At 39.6% G+C, this 18,909-nt stretch overlaps 1 protein-coding gene across 1 annotated transcript in view; it reads right to left on the bottom strand.

The window, feature by feature from the left end:
• The window catches only part of bt (projectin protein bent), a 122,828-nt gene that overhangs the window by 33,234 nt on the left and 70,685 nt on the right, over window positions 1-18,909 (bottom strand). Inside the window, 18 exon segments of the mRNA XM_068768667.1 lie at window positions 64-231; window positions 303-5,291; window positions 5,957-6,176; window positions 7,117-7,331; window positions 7,697-7,933; window positions 8,569-8,722; window positions 9,222-9,435; window positions 9,610-9,741; window positions 10,460-10,604; window positions 11,427-11,628; window positions 12,664-12,882; window positions 13,626-13,821; window positions 14,474-14,588; window positions 15,168-15,358; window positions 16,417-16,545; window positions 17,253-17,405; window positions 17,877-18,021; window positions 18,648-18,808. Of these exon segments, the coding sequence (XP_068624768.1) occupies window positions 64-231; window positions 303-5,291; window positions 5,957-6,176; window positions 7,117-7,331; window positions 7,697-7,933; window positions 8,569-8,722; window positions 9,222-9,435; window positions 9,610-9,741; window positions 10,460-10,604; window positions 11,427-11,628; window positions 12,664-12,882; window positions 13,626-13,821; window positions 14,474-14,588; window positions 15,168-15,358; window positions 16,417-16,545; window positions 17,253-17,405; window positions 17,877-18,021; window positions 18,648-18,808 (7,985 nt within the window).

The following is an 18,909-nucleotide window of genomic DNA, read 5'->3' as shown; positions in this document are numbered from 1 at the left end:
TTACTTCAGCCTTCAGCAGTTACTTCATCCAAAACTTATGTTAAAAAGACAGAGGTGACTGACCCTGCAAGTGCCACTGTCGGAGCCTTCGCTGTTAACCAGCTGTACGGTGTAAGAGCCGGTGTCGGAACGTTTGGCGCAAGAGTTGTGGAACACGGTGTCGCGGTCCGACGTCACGAAGCGGATGCGGTTGTCGGGGAACACTTCGTCGTTGTTCACGATCCATGATACCTGACATAAAGTGATATTTATAGTAGAAGCTCAGCAAAAAAAAAAAATGTAACAAAGTAACGAAAAATTACCTTTGGTCTGGGATTGCCAGTGAAGGGAACAGTAATCTTGATCTCTTCGCCGGCGATGACTGTGATATCCCTCAAGCTGAGGTCGCTGGTAATGCGCGGACAGTTCGGTGGAGCGCACGCTCTGATCGCGTCCGAGCTCTGCGAGTAGGGTCCTTGGCCGGCAGCATTGACCGCCGCCACACGGAACTCGTATTCATGGTTCTCGATCAAACCAATTACTTTGTATGTTGTGTCTGGAATGTAAGCGTGGGACGCTTTCGTCCACTTATCTTCAGTTATCAGCCTCTTTTCGAGAATGTAACCAGTGATAGGCGATCCACCGTCGTTGCGCGGTTTGGTCCAGGTGACTGTGATGGATGATTCTGTAGTCTCGACCGAACGGGGAACGCCGGGTGGACCTGGCGGGTCGAAGGGATGTCTAGCCTTGATTGGTTCTGTCGTCTGAGCCGGTTCCGATTGTCCGTATTGGTTTTCGGCCATTACTCTAAACTCATAATCTCTTCCAACAGTTAAGTTCTTCACGCGTAAGAACGGTGTTGTGACGTATCCCGAGACTTTGGTCCATGTAGGCGAACGTGCTTCGCGTTTCTCAACCACGTAGTTGGTGATTTCACCGCCTCCATTGTCTTTAGGTGGATTCCAGTATAAAGTGAGCGCTTCACCTTCGAACTCGTCGGCGCGAAGGTTTTCAGGCTTGCCCGGTCTGTCGAGCACGCGTACGTTAATTGTTGCCGTATCGTATCCTGATGGGTTGCGTAGTTGCAGTCTGTATTGACCACCGTCTGACCTCTTCGCGTTTTTAACGACAAGAGAAGCAGAGTCTGGAGTGATCTTTTGGAATATTCTGGAATCACGATCAACGTCAAGCAGGTTATCATCAGCAAACCAAGAGGCAGTCGGTTGCGGGAAACCAGTGTACGGTACGTGAATAGAGAAATCTTCTCCAGCGCGCACTGTGATGTCACGTACACCGCCAAGGTCCATACAAGGCTTGTTCGGCTGTTCCGCGATAGTAATATCCGAAGTCGGTTTGCTTGGTTCTGAATTTCCGACTTCATTGACGGCAATAACTCTGAACTGATACTCTTCACCTTCTTTGAGTTTAGGTACAGTATGTACAAGACTTGGAATGGGTACGTCGTTAACGTCTTTCCAGTCTTTGTCGCCTTTAGCCTTTTGTTGAATAATGTAACCCTTAATTTTAGCTCCACCGTCACTCTTAGGCGGTCTCCATGAAAGTGTGACAGAGTCTTTGGTGATTCTGTCGGGTTTGGGTGCTTCTGGAGCGCTTGGCTTAAGTCTTTGAGTTTGTGCAATGATTGGTTCAGTAGGCTTGCTAGGTTTACCCGGTCCCGCTTCATTGACAGCAATAACGCGGAACTCGTAACGGTTACCTTCACGTAAGTCCTGCACAGTGTAACACGTGTTAGGTGTAGGGTAGTTATTAACCTTTACCCAATCCCCACCGCGTTCTCTCTTCTCGATGTTGTAACCTGTAATAGGCTTTCCACCAGTGTTTGTAGGTGGTTGCCATTCGAGAGAACAGCTGTTTGCGCTGTATCCAGTAATCTTAGGCGTGTCTGGTGCATCTGGTGGGTCGAAAGGCAATTTAGCAATTATTGGCTTGCTTTCAAGTGGTTCAGAAAGACCATACAGGTTCTCTGCGCGTACTCTAAATACATATTTCTTGCCTTCTGTCAAGTTTTTAACTGTGAATGAACACTTTGGACAGAAACCAGCGACAGTGCGCCAATCGTTGACTCCAAACTCTGCGACTTCAACGACGTAACCAGTTATTTCGCTGCCGCCGTCATCCACAGGCGGTAGCCAAGATAAGCTCATGGTTTCGTGTGTGACAGGCGTGCATGACAATGGTCCCTTAGGCATACCAGGTTTGTCCACGACGATAACTTCGATATCAGCAGAATCCTTTCCATATTCATTACTTGCTGTAATGGTATATTTGCCGGCATCGTCTCTAGTAGACTTCTCAATACTAAGTTTGGTCTCATCTGGACTAGTCTCTGTGGATAATCTGTGTGATGGTACAAGTGAGATAGCTCCCTTAGTCCAGGTAATTTTAGGTGTTGGTGCACCAGCAATTGGAATGTTAATGTTGATTGGTTCACCAGCACGGACCTTAATCTTACGACCAATGAGATGATCAAGTGAAAGTTTCGGTTTCTCTTTCATCGGCTTAGCAATAATAACGTTGGAAGGATCAGAAGGCTGGCCAGGACCTGCAGCGTTAACAGCAGATACTCTGTATTCATATTGGTGACCTTCTTGAACCCTGTCATCATCGTATTCACTAAATCTAACAGGTTCCTTATTAAGCTTGATCCATCTACCAGTAGCCTTGTCTCTCCTTTCCACGTCGTATCCCAAAATATTGGAGCCGCCGTTCGAGATCGGCGAAGACCATTTAATCTTAATATGGTCCTTATCCGCAGAAACAAGTTCTGGCTTTCCTGGTTTTCCAGGTACTGTGTATTGGTTCTTCGCTACAACTGGTTTGTCAGTTACTAGAGGCTCGGATCTGCCCTGTAAGTTCTCCGCGAATACTCTGAATTCGTACTTTGTTCCCTCAGAAAGTCTAGGAACAGTCGCATGTGTGTATTTAGGATTTATGTATGTTAGAGCAGGCACCCAGCCGCCTCCATGGGTCAGATCGCGTTTCTCAATTACATAAGCTGTGAGTTCACTACCGCCGTTGTCTTTAGGCGGTTTCCATGACAAGGTGACTGATTGTGCGGTGATTTCTTCATACTCGAATGGAGGTTGAGGTGCACCTGGTACATCCAAGACTATCAGCTCGAAACTTCCTTCATCAGTACCAGAATCGTTCTTCAAGAATAAGTTGTATTTGCCCGCATCTGTGCGCTTGCAATTCACGGTGTGAACAATTGTGTGATGTCCCACAGATGTCACCGTAGTTCTTTCATTAGTGACAACAGTTTTGCCGTCACAAGTCCATTTGACCTCGGGAATCGGTTCTCCGATGAAGTCCACGTCCAAGTGGAAGATAAGTCCAGCTTTGATACGGACCTCCTTGAGTGGGGTGATGATTTTAGGTGCCACAAATCTGTCCTTGGCAGTGATAATGTCAGAAGGCTCGCTAGGTTCGGACTGTCCGGCCTGGTTAACAGCAATTACTCTAAATTCATAATCCTGGCCTTCTACTAAATCGGGCACAGTGGCTTTGGTTTGTTTGGGAGGTACATGAACAGCATTCACCCAGTATGGGCTGCCCTTTTCTTTCTTTTGTACAATGTATCCGGTGATGGGCGCTCCGCCGTCAGATTTTGGTGCGGCCCATTCCAAGTCAACATGACTCTTGCTCCAGTCGGTAGCAACTGGTTTACCGGGTGCAGTTGGTTCGTCAAATTCATTCTTAGCCACGATAGCGCGGTCTAGTTCCAAAGGTTCAGATTGGCCAATAGCATTTACTGCACTCACTCTGAATAGATATTCCTTCATATGTATAAGCCTAGTAACTTGGTGGGACAGGTATGTGCTCATACCTGCATCCGACCATGTACCGCGAGATAAGTCCATTTTCTCTATAACGTAATGCAAAATTGGCGATCCACCGTCGTCGAGCGGTACCTTCCATGATAGTGAACATGATTCCTTTGTAACATCAGAGACCACAAGTGGTTTCTCCGGTCTGGAAGGTTTGTCTAGTACCGTAACTTGGGCAGATGCAGAGCATACTCCAAGATCGTTCTTCAAAGTCAGTTTGTAAACTCCTCCGTCAGAGCGAACGGAGAATGGAATGTCTAAAATAACCCTGTTGTGCAAGATCTGGATGTCGATTCTATCAGAGGGTTGTACCACTTTACCGTTGATTTGCCATTCGACTGTTGGTTTTGGTGAAGCTTCAATTGGTATTTCGTACTGTATGCGTTGACCAGCCTTGACAGTTTTGTCAGCGAGAAGCATCTTATCGAAGGTTGGAGCACAGAATCTGGCTTTAGCGACTTGTGGTGTAGACGCGTCGCTAGGTTCTCCATTACCAGCCTTGTTGACGGCAATAACCCTGAATTCATACTCCTCTCCCTCTTGCAAGCCTGGCACTGTAGCTGTTGTCTGGTTTCCAGGCACAGTAGCGGCAACCTCCCAAGGTCCGTATTTCTTCTTTGCCTCGATGATGTATCCAGTGATTGGAGCTCCTCCGTCTTTCTTTGGCGGAACCCATTCCAAGTCCATGTGATCTTTGTCCCAGTCTTTGACGACGGGTGTACCAGGTTTGTCGGGTGTTCCGAATGGGTCTTTAGCCGTGATTGGTTCCTGGCCTACAAGTGGTTGCGATTCGCCTTGTTTGTTGACGGCGCGAACTCTGAAGTTGTAGTCGTGGCCATCTATGAGATGATCGATGCGCATATGGCAGCCTTGGACTTCACCGGCTGGTACCCAGCGAAGGTTCTCCTGGTCCATTTTTTCGACAACATAATGAGTGATCTCGCAACCACCGTCATCTTTAGGCGGTCGCCAGCGTAACGAGCAGCCGGACTTTGTGATATCATCCACACGAAGCGGTCCCTCGGGCGCTGTAGGCACGTCCATGACCACTACTTTGACAGTAGCAGAGTCAGTGCCGTTGATATTTTTAGCTTTGAGTGTGTATGTACCAGAATCTGCTCGCTTTGCGTCGATCACACGGAACTTAGTAGAATGAGCGTCATTAACAATCTTGATTCTATCGGTGTTAAGAACAACGTTGTCGCCATGTAACCATTCCTTAGTAGGTGTCGGTTCTCCAGCAACTGGGACTTCGAGGTCGAAGTTTTGTCCGACCTTGATTTTAATATTAAACATGTAGTTTCTGTCGATCTTGGGCGGTAAGTTCTTGGGCCTGGCGAGGTGGGGACCGGTGCCGTCGCTCGGTTCTCCCTTGCCCGCTTTGTTAACAGCGCGTACGCGAAACTCGTAGGTGTTGCCCTCGATGAGGTCGGGAACTTTTCCGGAAGTGACATCGCCCTCGATCTACAATTTTAAATATTTTTGTCGTTAATTATTTAAAACAGGGTGATAATGGGTTCTAATAAAATAATCATAGTATGTAACTCAAACACAACACTGCCTTATAAAAATATTCACGCCTCTAACCTATTACAGTGAACTATATTTTATCATGAAATGAAGTCTTTTTAAATTCTTTCAGTAATTACACAGGCCAGTTTCTGCGAGGAAGAGGGGTACGGATCATAGTTTCATTTATATCGCAGACTAATGTATAAGGAAATTAATTTCCCAATTTTTAATGTTTTTCTTTACTACATGTGAGTTGTGACGTCGATAAAAATACAATAAAGTCTTTCTTAACTATATATGCGTATATAAAAAATCTATAGTATATAAATCCAACTATATATCGAATCATCACGAAAACTCCGAACCTTAAGGCTTAATGAAATTTGGTGGGAATACAACTAATACTACTCGCTGAGTAGAGGGGGTTTAGCCTACAACCTCCCCTGAAGGCTTCCTAAGATGCCTTGACTCGGGCCACTACAAATTAGTTTCAGTAGATAAGAAGCTAGCGAAGGGCATTATGTTCAAAAAGCGGGCGTGAGTAAGTTGGTACGGCATTTAACCAGCCTTCGACAACAAAAAAATTACTAAAATACTGAAAACTTAAATAATTTTACCTGAGCACATTCCTCCCAGTCGGGTGAGAAGCGGTCTTTCTTCTCGATCACGTAGCCCGTGATCGGAGCGCCGCCGTCCGTCTCTGGACGGGTCCATTCCAGTTCAACAAAGTCCTTGTCGAAGTCTTTGATCTTAGGAGTGCCGGGTTTGCCCGCCACGTCGAACGGATTCTTCGCCTCCGTCGCGTGCGGTGTTGTGAGCGGCTCGGATTTGCCTTGCCTGCATAAATTATTTATCGTATATATATATAAATAATAAACTATAATTCGATCAATTCGATTCCTTAGCGCGTTCACAGGTGGGTCGACACACAAAAATCATTAATATTTCACTTCCATTAATGGTATTACGATAATTGGATATAATTACAAGCAGGGCCTGTTCGTATGCCTTGGTTTGTCGATTTAAACGGCTATAGACATTTAATAACACTTATTTTAAGGCTGATTTTTAAGCACATTCCAGCAAACATATTTTCTTATTGATTGCTAAAATTTGACTTTTCCGTGAAATTTGGAAAAGAATGTGCATCATGCGTTGATGAAAGTACCAAGAATCGAAGTATGAGAAATTTACCGTCAGGGTAACTGAAATTTAATCCATACGGTATTGGTACCGCGCAATTTATCTTGTCGGAAGCTAAGTCGAAAGCGGCCAAAATATTTTGTAGATTAGAGTCTTGTACCCTTAACGAATTTAGAATGTTGTAATGGCAAAAATTTATAATGGTCACAATGGGGTTCTCATGTTTAAATATGGGTAGTACCCCAACCTAACCTTAAAGATGAAAAATATTACATGTATATATTTTAATAACTCTTAATTAATAATTTATTTATTATTAATTTTACTATTTTTATTTACTTTTTATTTATTGGTTTCTACAAATATCTCCTATAAAATTATTATGTAATCTTGTACTTATCTGTACTTATATCGTGGTGCCATGCATATATCATTTAATTTACGTAAATAAAAAATATTTATGTAACGTTTTCATTCTAATACTCTTACGAAGATAAGAGAAGTGTAGACTTTTATTTCATAAATAAAAGTTAATAGCTTTTCGCAGTCCTATATCTTGTATACGTATACAAGTAAGAAGTCTGTCGAAATAGCTAGTCCATGGTAAAGTCTGATATGCTTAAGGAAGGCGTACCTGTTGACGGCGCGGACGCGGAACTTGTACTTGTGTCCTGGCTGCAGACCGTCCACGGGCAAGCTCGTCTCCGGGCCAATGGTCTCGCCGGCTTGCACCCAGCGTCCAGTGGCCTCATCCATGCGTTCAACCACGTACTTCTCGATGGGCTGCCCGCCGTCGTCGGCTGGCGGATTCCATGACAGCTTCGCGCCGTGAGCGTGAACGTCTGATACCTATTACAGACAGTTTATAGTTTAATCCAGTATCATTACGTCTAAGCGCCTTAAGTTTAATAAAAATCTTCCTAGATTATATATTTTTCAAATGAAATTCCCGCCTAGAGACTATTCTATTTTATTACAACAAATTAATCTATCTAAAATGTCGTAACGTAACGTATATATATATATATATATATATATATATATATATATATATATATATTTATTTATTGTCTGAGAGCCCGTTGAGATGAAGCTCATGGATCAACAAGGGTAGTAAAGGGCGTCTATATACAAAGCACCAGGCCGCTTCCAACTGTTTTATTGAAAATGTATATAACCTATAGCTGAAGGTATAATAAATTCAGAGCATTAACCTTGAGCGGGCCACCAGGTGGGCTGGGTACGCTGAGTACGATCACTTCCACCTCGGCTACATCCTTGCCGTTGGCGTTCTCCGCAGTGATGGTGTATCGGCCGCTGTCAGAGCGCGTGGCCGCCTTGCAGTTCAACTTGGTGTTGTAGTCGGAGTGTTGCACCCGCATGTCGCCGTAAGACTTCACCTCCTTCTTGCCGAGGAACCATTTTGTCTCCGGCATGGGTTCACCAGAAACCTGAAAGTTATTATCATATATTATTTTTAAGACTGTGACTGGACATATATTATGAGAAATAAATGAGGAATGGACTGGATTAGTGTCAGACTGGTGTTCCAGAGACGAAAAAAGGAGAAAAGAAGGATATCGAAACCTTGGTATGGCCTTAAAAACAAGCAGGTGTAGAATAGAGGTAAATAATATGATCATCTAATGAATATTAAATAACTTATAAAACGTAGTGAATTATTAAATAGTATAACATCAGAAAAGTAAAACATTGCAATAGATCTTTTGTATTACTGTAAAGCTGCTTGCTGGCTTGCATAAATAATTTTAAATAACATGTATATTGCTGAATGTTTATCAAATTAATGATAATGCTAGTTACTCGAAATAGTTTCGAATAAATATTTTCAACTTTATATTTTAGTATGATTTTCGTTACATTTTTGATACTGCTAACAGCATAATTTTCGGGAGATAACATATCTGAAGACATGTAAGGAATGTTTAACATTTTTTTGTATTGTGGGAGTTTTACATCTAAAAATAGTTTTAATTTGTTCCTGTTAAAGGACAAGTCCTTACTAACTTCGATTAATAAGCTAAGAGAGACTTTATTATTATTATCATATTGAGTTATAGCTCACCTTGACGTCGAAACCGAACTTTTGTCCGACTTTAATTTTAATATCGATAAGGTTGGTCCTGTCGATCTTCGGCGCCATGTTTCTGGGCTTAGCGACGATCGGGTGCGTGCTGTCGCTCGGTTCACCCGGTCCCGCTTTGTTCACTGCTCTTACTCTGGAAATTAACAATTAATACATGACGTAAATTGTTCTGTAATGCGTTCAAATTGTCATAAATCTATATATATATATAATAAAGAATCCTCATTTAATTTAGTTTTTAGTTTTCATTTTTTAGTATTTTATGTTGTATACCACCTTCCATAATAGAAGTGAACATAAATTTCAGAAAATATAATACATTTAGGAACCTCGCGAGTTTGAGAGTTCACTCACTGCAAATTTATACTGTCATTTAACAGTATTTAAGAAATATTTATTCATTAAAAAATGGTAATTTTCAAAAATGATACGTTAACTGATTTCTGTCTGTTTTCTGATTTTCTGCCTGTTAGGACAACTACTGCTATTTAAAACCATATTTAGTCAACTTCCCTAATTATTTGATAAAATTTTAATATTTACTTTTTTAAAGGTAATACAATTAAAGACGCTTAATTTATTTAATTTGTGACAATTATTTAAAATAAAGTTACAACATCGCGATTGGTTACCTGAATTCATACGTCTGACCTTCAATAAGGTCAGGCACCGTGGCTGTAGTCTTGTCAGCCGGCACTTCTAGAGCCTTCTCCCAGTTGCCGAATTTGTCCTTCTTCTCCACGATGTAACCTTCGATGGGGGCGCCACCATCTTCCTTGGGTGGGGTCCACTTGAGGTCCACGTGGTCTTTGTCCCAATCGGTAACCGTCGGTGTTCCCGGTGCACCTGTGAGCAATGTTACATTCAGTTTTATTTCACATTCTCCACTTGTATCTGTGTCGTAGAAAAAAGGCTAAATGGAGTAGTAGAAGTTTAAAGTTAATACATAGGTAATTTTAAATTATAATTTTAATTCTTTCGGTACGCCAAATAATTTAATTATGTTGTGTTAAATCTTACCGGGTTCATCGAACGGATTCTTGGCGACGATGCTGGTCTCAGAGACGAGCGGCTCGGATTCACCTTCCGAGTTGACAGCCGACACACGGAACTTGTATTCCTTGCCCGGAGTCAGGCCGGTCACCTCGCATTCTGTGTAACAAAGAATACATAAAATATTCGTAAATACCGTAGGTTTCGTCTTATATGTGCTAACTTAATACCTTTTATAGAATGACATTATAATGGCGTCATAGATTGACAACTAAGATATTTATATTAGATTGTTACATTATCTTAGATTATTGATTATTAGCAATATGTCAGTCTAATTCATACAAATATAACAGAATTGGGGAAAAAATAGAAGTGATGTATATTTATCGCGTAATTTTACTGTATATAATTTTATTAATAATGAAATAAATTTAAACACCGGTAGCAGCGAATCAAATAACACTATTTTGGATTACATTAAGAAATTGTTACTAGGACACCTTCAAAAATTATCCATGTGTAAAAGTATCTTTATATTTATAAAAATTGTTGACTGCAAATTAAGAACAATTTGGACCTATCGCTTCTTTACGACAATGTAGTAGAAATATAGTTCCATTTACTCTGCGAGGCAAAAAATGATGGTAATTATTTTCACAGAACTGTAGTATAGAACAGAAGCTGACTACCCCTATCATTATATGTCATAATTAAGTTTTTAAAAATTTACTTAGGAAAATAAAAGATAATGGGGTTAGTTATGGGTAGATTGTCTGATATTATTGATGATTGTATGATATTTCACGGCTTGACCAAGTATAGGTTAAAAAGTAATAAATATACTATAATGTAATATCTAATAATTTGTACTCACTAGGCTCATCGGAGCGTGCACACGGCACCCAGCAGCCGGTCTCTGTGTCCAGCTTGTCCACCTGGTAGTACTCGATGGGGGTACCACCATCGTCTTTCGGCCTCTTCCACTTGAGAGTAGCGCCCTCTTTGTGAACGTCCGAGATCTAGAAAATAACGTAATATTGACAATGTAAATAAATAAAAAAAAACAAGATGAGACGTTAATATAACTAAGGTTATTTATTAATTTCATCATGAATATATTAGATCTAGGTCTAATACTCGACTTTGGCATCTTCATTTGTAATAAAATCGGTAGGAAACGGCCTGAAGGAAGAGTTTCCCGACATTGACAAGATTGTGGTGGACGTTCTATACTCCGCTACGACTCTATTATTATACAACCTATGGAGGAAGCCTATGTCCAGTAGTGGATGTCCTATGGATGAAATGGTGGAGATAAGGATGAAAATTTTTAACCAGCGTCTCTGAGAAAGAGAAAATTTTTACCCTACAGACGTTTATTAATTTTTTTGGTCCCATTGTTGGGGCTTCTCGTTCTACCTCTAACCAAATGTGTCGTCAAGGCCTTTATCTTACAATATATATTTTTTTCATTTTATTATTTTCTATCTTCTCTTTTATTCGGCACATTATCTTTCGTCATCATTCTTCTTTTATATTATCTACCTTTCTTGTTGTAAACGTATTAACGGCAGATAGCGTGAACGTGTGGCGTTAATTACATATTAAATTAATAATTATAATAATATTACAAATCTACGGGGGAGGCCTACACGTGCCGTAGATGTTCTACGCTTGAAACTATGATGATAGTTTCTTTGAGTGCTTCTGCTTTCAGTAATCACCACCTTCCATCTTTAACTTAATTATTTACCAGGAGATTGTCGTTAAAGCGCAACTCTCAGAATAGAGGTTATTTAGCGTTTCTACCTTATGTGATGTAATTGTATTAAAGAACTAACCTGCAAAGGTCCTTCAGGCTTGGCGGGCTTATCGGTGACCACCACATTGATGGTGACAGTGTCCTTGCCACTGGAGTTAGTAGCTGTGACGGTATACTCGCCGGAGTCGTCGCGACGCACTGGGCGTACAACCAGTTTGGTGAAGTAGTCCGGAGAATCGATGCTCACGCCCTTCGATGGACGCAACGGCATGTTCTGATATCTGCAGGATATAAGTAATAAATTAATTTAAATTATTTATTTTTGAAGTCGCATGCATTTTAATAAAAAGACGTATATTGCGAATTTGTAACTTTAAGACAAATCTAGTGTACATACTTTAATCATAGTAGAATTATAAATGATATTAACAATTTATCTTCCGTTACAGACAATTGTATTTATTTCTCACATAACTTCAATATAGTACTTTCAAAGATATTTCAATCTTTTTCTTCATAAGACTAACACTGCTGACCAAACTGCAGTTGCGGTTACCGCAGGTTTGAGGAGGCAGGGCACAGATGGCGCTTAAACCTAAACCTCTTTTTTTAACAAAGTTTCAGGACTTCCTCGTAACCTATGCCCAGGCTGCTACTATTCTACTATTTTACTGAAATGGCCCCTGCTTTTTAGGTGCTTAAAGTTTAGACTCACATCACAAACTTGGTAAAGCTGAGAAGCATAGTGTATCTAATTAGATTCTAGACCACGCCTTTCAATATTTGTGAAGTTTGATAACTACTTTAAGTTATTCACGGCTTCAATGTTAATTTCGTTAGCATAACTTTTAGGTGGTGGAATGTAAGAGTTACTTTAACATAGCAGTATAGACCCAAGTGGTTTCCGAGACAGAAAAAATCAATAGTTGGGTTATACTTTTTGATAGGGGTCATGTGTAAATAAAAAAATATCAAAAATTAAAGGTTCCTGGGGCCAGTGGCATCGAAATGTTTCCGAGTGGCATCTATGAGCAGGTAGTGGCAGCATGGGTAGGTTTCCATTAGATGAACCGAAGATATAATCGAAGCCTCCAGAATTCGCTGGATGCGGGTAGCACAAAATAGGTCATGGTAGTGATCTTTGTTGAAGGCCTATTCCTATGAATATTCGTCTACCGGCTGACACGAATAGTTACCCGCCGTGGTTTGGTAAAGATTTTCAGGGAGGTTACTTAACACGATTGTATTAATCCAATACAAAAATCAAAGTTAGCATGACACTAATAAGTGTATAAAGTAAAGAGTAAGTCTTGTACCTCCATTCAACAGCAGGCGCCGGTTCGCCAGTGATAACGGCTTCCAATTTAAGCGTAGATCCGGCGGATAACGTGACGTCACGCAGGTGGCGGCGGTCGATCTTGGGCGCAAGGAAACGCGGTTTGGCCACGAAGTTCTTGCTGCCTTCAGACGGCTTGCTCTGACCAGCCTTGTTCACGGCGATCACGCGGAACTGGTACTCGTTGCCTTCGATCAAACTGGGAAAATTGGAATAGCAAAATAAATTTCCTAAAAATTATGTTACTGACCGAGGCTACTTCGGTATAAGCGTCGAATATATTCCACGGCCCAGCGTCAACTTTAATCTACAGTCACGAACTTTCACCTTATCTCTACGATTGTATTGTGGAGTTTCTACTAATACGTTAATTATATATTATTGCGTAGCAGGAGGACATTCCATATATATTTGTTTACCAGTAGTGTGTTAGCCTTACGGTGAGGATGGCACTCTTTATTTGCAGGTTGTGAATAAGGTTTAGGGGCTAATGAATGCCATACCAAAATGGTTAAGCTGATTCTTTGTTTATAAATTATTTATTTAAAAGGGGATATCTTCAAATTAACATAAGAATAGAGATACAAAATTCACATTGACAAATGCTATTTGACCATTTTAATAGCTTCATGGGGTTTGGTGTCAGATAGCTGAAAGCGCTTAGATGTTCAACCTAAACCTTGAAGCCTCAGCTAGGACCAGTACAATAATACTAAATAGGCTGTACCGCGCCTTAGAGCGCGCGGTGAAAGGAGGGAGGAGTAATGGCTTCTAAGTATCGTGAGCCCATTCGTCAACGACGCCCATGACCTTCTTTTCTCCACTCCCACTTCGCCAAGATTTCTATGGTACCGTACAGCGGTACACTAAAGTAATTTCAGGTCAAGTATGGAACGTCTTATTACCCTAAAAATAGTCTAAGAAATGAAATAAAAAGCTTACCCATTAATAGTAGCGCTCGGTGTAGGTGTGTGGGTTTCCAAGGCTTTCTCCCACAACGGACTGTATTTGTCCTTCTTTTCGATGATGTAACCGATGATGGGTGAGCCACCATCCGATATGGGCGCCTCCCATTTCAGGTCAACGTGGTTGGCGGACCAGTCATCCGGTACAGGCGCTGATGGCGCGTCTGGAACAGCTTTATGGAAAAAAATATGATTAGAATCTTCATCATTATGTTAGTCAATAAACGCCCACTGCATGGCATAGGTCTCCTTCAAAGATTGCTACAATGGCTGGTATATTGTAAGAATATATTATAGCAATTGTACTAAAAGATAATAATCATGCTTTAAGCACTTCATCGACTTACTTTATATTTGAAATGTAAAAAAGACATTGGGCATTACCTATTTGTGATTTCAATTTATTATCAATTATTGTAATTTTCAAACGTTTTGAAAAATTTTGGTTTGAAAAATACACGTTGTTTAGACCTAAATTTATTCTGCATTAATAGTTCAGCAGTGAGGCGCAGAATGTTGTAATTATTTTTTTGTTTTACATTTAAAAAGTAACTACACTTTATTGAGCTTAAATTATATTGTAAAAACTGCAAAAACTGTTCAAATAAAATTCAAAATATCTTTATTCAAATAAATATTTCCACGCATGCAATAGTTCCTTTAATACACCTTTCACAACGGCCTGGTTCATTTCCACTCTAAATAGTAATAAACGGTAAAGCAACAAAAATTATGAATTTAAACCTTATATTAAAAACATATGACAGACAATCGTCTAACCCGGATCTTTTAGTTTTATAATAGGTAGTAACAATGAATACATACTGAAAGGATCCTTTGCGACGATGGCCCCGAAGGTCTCCAGTGGTTCAGACTCGCCCTCCTTGTTGATGGCCTTCACGCGGAATTTGTACTCGTGGCCAGGGATCAAACCGTCGACCTGGTACAACCAAGACAAAATACATAATGATATCGATTAAACAAGAACGGAAAAATACATATAATAATAAATAAAAAATACAATATTTACAAATCAAAACGTAGCACAATACTATGTCTATGCTCGTCATCGCAAGCTATAAGAAAGTATCTCACAACAGTCCAGTATAACTAGAATTTTTAAACACGTATTCAAAATATGTTTACTCAAGTAGGTATTTACACGCACTTTTGAATCGTCGATTATTTTAACATTATAATAAGCTACCATTGTTAACAATGTTTGATAAGTACATCATGTATGTAAATGCGTAAACAAACTAAATTCAACGCATTTTCATAACCCAACAACTTTTGAATGCTACATTTTATTTAATAATATTCTTTTGATTTAAGATTTAAAACTAAGAAAACAAAAGAGTTATGATATATATGAACTCAAAGACTAATTAAACTGGCTTCTGTAAAACCGTGGATACTAGTTCCTGGATCTTTCAAATTTTTGTACCGATAACTATGAACACAAAGATTATTATTAATTTATATTAATTCGAAATTCAAAAGAAAGCAGAATACATACCTCCATCTCAGGCACGTTGCCAAGTGTTTTGCCAACAGGCATCCATGTGCCAGTCTCTGTGTCGTACTTCTCGACGAGGTAAGCCTCGATAGGCTCGCCGCCGTCGTCTTTCGGTCTCTTCCATTTGAGTGTGCATCCGTCTTTGTGGATGTCTGAAACTTCTAACGGTCCCTCGGGCTTGTCCGGCTTAGCTGCATAGGAGAAGCATATTTTAATGATATTTGTACAAAGATACTTGCAATAAGAGTAGATATAAGAACAAAACTAAAAAAAAAAAAACTTTTATTTTCATAATCTACGAGATGTCAACACTACCAGGCTAGATTAGACTGGTAATTGAGGCATTAAATTCCATCTGTGTATCACTTACATAGCCACCATTTAATTAATAAATAATTAACGAATATACATATGAAGCGATAAGTAAATGCATTAGCTCTAATTAGATTCTAGGCTCACTGAAACTTTTAAAAAGATATTTGTTTTACACTATAGATTGGGCAGACCTTTAAAGATAAGTTAAGAAACAGATAAGAACCAAGTTTTAAGTCGCAGATATAACACAAACTGTAGACAATTGAGCGTGCCTATGCTATGCTGAAAGAAGACAATAATTTTATCCAAAAGGTCTTGGAAGTTGTTAAACTAAAAAGAAGGTAGAATGGTACCACCAAGGTATAACAACGAAGGTGTCTCAAGTTAAAAAAAAAACGACGAGATGAGAGGAGATTGAGTATTTTAAGGATCGACTCAAGTGAAATCCATTTCTTTCTACTCTAGTACATTCTAGCATTAACTGAGCAAGAGCAGAAGAAAGAGAAATAAAAAGTGAAAACACGAGTGTGTTTCTCTGAACATTAGTGCAAAATTCTGAATAAAACCAACCAGTTTGTTATCACTTTATAGATACAAATTAGATTAATATTGTATAAAAATGTTTATCTTTCTATTAATTTTCAACTTTAAATGATAGTATATTGATTTTTATACACAAGTTAACTTTATGGAATATTTGTATAGACTATAACTAAAACAATTTTATTTATAAATAAACATAGCTTTAATCAATAGTTATAGTAATCTTAGATTTAGTATTACATTTGGAAGGCTGAAGAGGCTGGCTGTAGGCTGTCTAAATTGTCTTATTATAAATCTACGGAGAGGCTTATATGGAGCCGAAGGATTGAAAAGTATGTGTATAATGTTTAATGGTTGATATGTTAAAAACAATAAATAAAAATAAACTTACATGTAACAGTAATCTCCAGCTCGGCGGTATCCTGTCCGTATTTGTTGATAGCCTGGATCTTATAGGTGCCGGAGTCCTTGCGGCGCGGACTGGCATGTTGGTATTTGCTTAAGTACGGCACGTTGACCACTGCAAGTATTAATAATTTACGTATTTTTAACTTGTCTATAACATTATTACCCTAATAATGTGTGTCAGTCCTAAACTGGTAAAATAAATAGTGTAATAGCTCGAAAAAAGGCTTTCAAATGAACCAGAGCTCAGTTACTGTTAATAGATTTAAAAAATAACTGTATTTGTTAATGACTAAAATAAAGGTCCTAGATGTTCATTTTGTAGCAACTATGAGTACTGTACAAAAATGAAAGTAACGAATATAGCCCAGCGGATTGGCCAGTTTAAGTGTAAGTGAACAGACCACATAGTGCGCTGAACTGACGGCCTGCATGAGAGAGAGGGGGAGAGCGTGAAAATAGAAAGGTATATCCCTGTCCCAAAGATAAGATGGAGGAAAGAGAGGCTCTCAATAACGGGGGCCATTATATTTAAAAAAAAAACCATGCGGAGCTAACTACGAGAGCTCTAGTCAGGGTCGACACACCGAGGGACTACTCCTGAAACTGTCCGACCAAAAAAAAGAACTTACGACATTAAGTTTCTAAAGTTGATGACTAGAACTTTGCAAAGGTTCGGGCTAAACCTGTCGGTAAACACTAGAAGCAGGTCAATTCCATCCGGTATGTTTGAAAAAAGGTTTTCTACAGGGGAGACCTATGTAAGCACTGGATGTACAGCTAAATTACTATTTTTGTGTTATAGATATATTGTATACATACATTTAAGTCCGTTGCCAGAGGTGACAGATTTTCCATTGAGCGTCCAAGTGACGTCAGGCGCAGGCTCTCCGGCGACCTTGACGTCGAGGGATATCGGTTCTCCCTCACGCACCTTGATAGGTCGCAGGTTGCGGCGGTCGATCTTCGGTGCCACTGCACATAATGAAAAGTTGTAAATATATATGAACAATTCAAAATGGCTAATTATTTACGAACATTATTATAGAATCCGGCATTTGATTTAGCGCGTCGGAAACAATAGAGCTAATTTGCTAGGTTCAGTTTAGTATTATTTTAGTAGTAAGCACTGTGCGATAAAAACAACTCTAATCAAAATTTAACTCTAGCAAAGATTGCAAGTCTATATTTCTCTACGAGATCGAATCAAGGATGAGATGATCCGTAGACGAAGGTATGTAGCTGACATAGCTCATCGGATTGGCAAATGGAGATCATGATCCAACAAACGCAGGAATCGATGTCCACCCAAAGGGTGGACTTTGTTAAGATCTTCGGAAGATGCTAGATGTAGGCAACTTTCAATCGGTTCTATTGCAAATCTATGTGGGAGACCTATGTAAATTACTACGGCTGAAATGATGAAGATGAAACGCATATACTTACGTCTCCTAGGTTTGCATACGACAGACTTGCTGGCATCGCTGGGTTCACCAGGGCCGGCTTCATTCACAGCCTTCACCCTGAACTCATATTCAACACCCTCATCGAGGTTTGGTACTGTCGCCTTTTCATTATCATTAGGTCCGACCTGAGAACAAACCAAATCGTATATTAACGTGTATATTTAAATGAATATCATTTTATTATTACAATTTCTAGAGTAGGTATACTTTGACAGTTATACATAATGATTAATACTTATAAGTGTAAAAGTTTTACAGAGGTAAATTTATAGTTCATTAACTGGTATGGTATATTATATTAATATCATTACCTGCAAATGATATTAATATAATATACCATATCCAAAAATCAGTTACAATAACTTATATGCTAATAAAAAAAGCTATTTTTAAAATTCGTTCTGTCCCTGGAGACTGCCGGAAATTATTATCCTATTGCTTTTTAATAGAAAAAAAATGATAATGTTCATTACGAGAGATTGGAAATAGGCATAAAAGCTTTACAGATTTAAAAAAAATCATCTATATATTCACGCCATTATTGTTTTTGATTTGTGTTGTGTTGTGTCATGGAGTAGGAAACTAATTCATCTGTTAATGAAGACAAAGATTACTATCCACTGAACACTGTTCAGTGGATTACCCTTAGCAATGAGAACAACAATGTAAAGAGGATATAGTGTCAGACATTTGACAGTAACAATCATTATTTATTAAAATAAATAGCATAATTAAATTATTAATAACATACCTCGCAAGCTTTCACCCATTTGGGCGAGCCGACTTCTCTCTTCTCAATGATATAGCCAGTGATCGGTGCACCGCCGTCCTTGAATGGTTTCTGCCATTTGAGGTCGACGTGATCCTTGTCCCAGTCGACAACTTCAGGCGTACCTGGTTTTCCGGGCTCGTCTGGAAGAGATAACCACATCTTGAAAATAAGAATTAAAAATAATTTTGATACTGCAGCGGATTGGGAAGCTGAAGTGCCAATGGGCAAGTCACCGCTGAGG

Source organism: Battus philenor, unplaced genomic scaffold (assembly GCF_028537555.1).
Source record: "Battus philenor isolate CCGP_79_NKW_IND1 unplaced genomic scaffold, ilBatPhil1.0.hap1 SCAF_26, whole genome shotgun sequence".
NCBI classification, from domain to species: domain Eukaryota; kingdom Metazoa; phylum Arthropoda; class Insecta; order Lepidoptera; family Papilionidae; genus Battus; species Battus philenor.
This window is presented reverse-complemented; position numbering and strand designations above follow the sequence as displayed.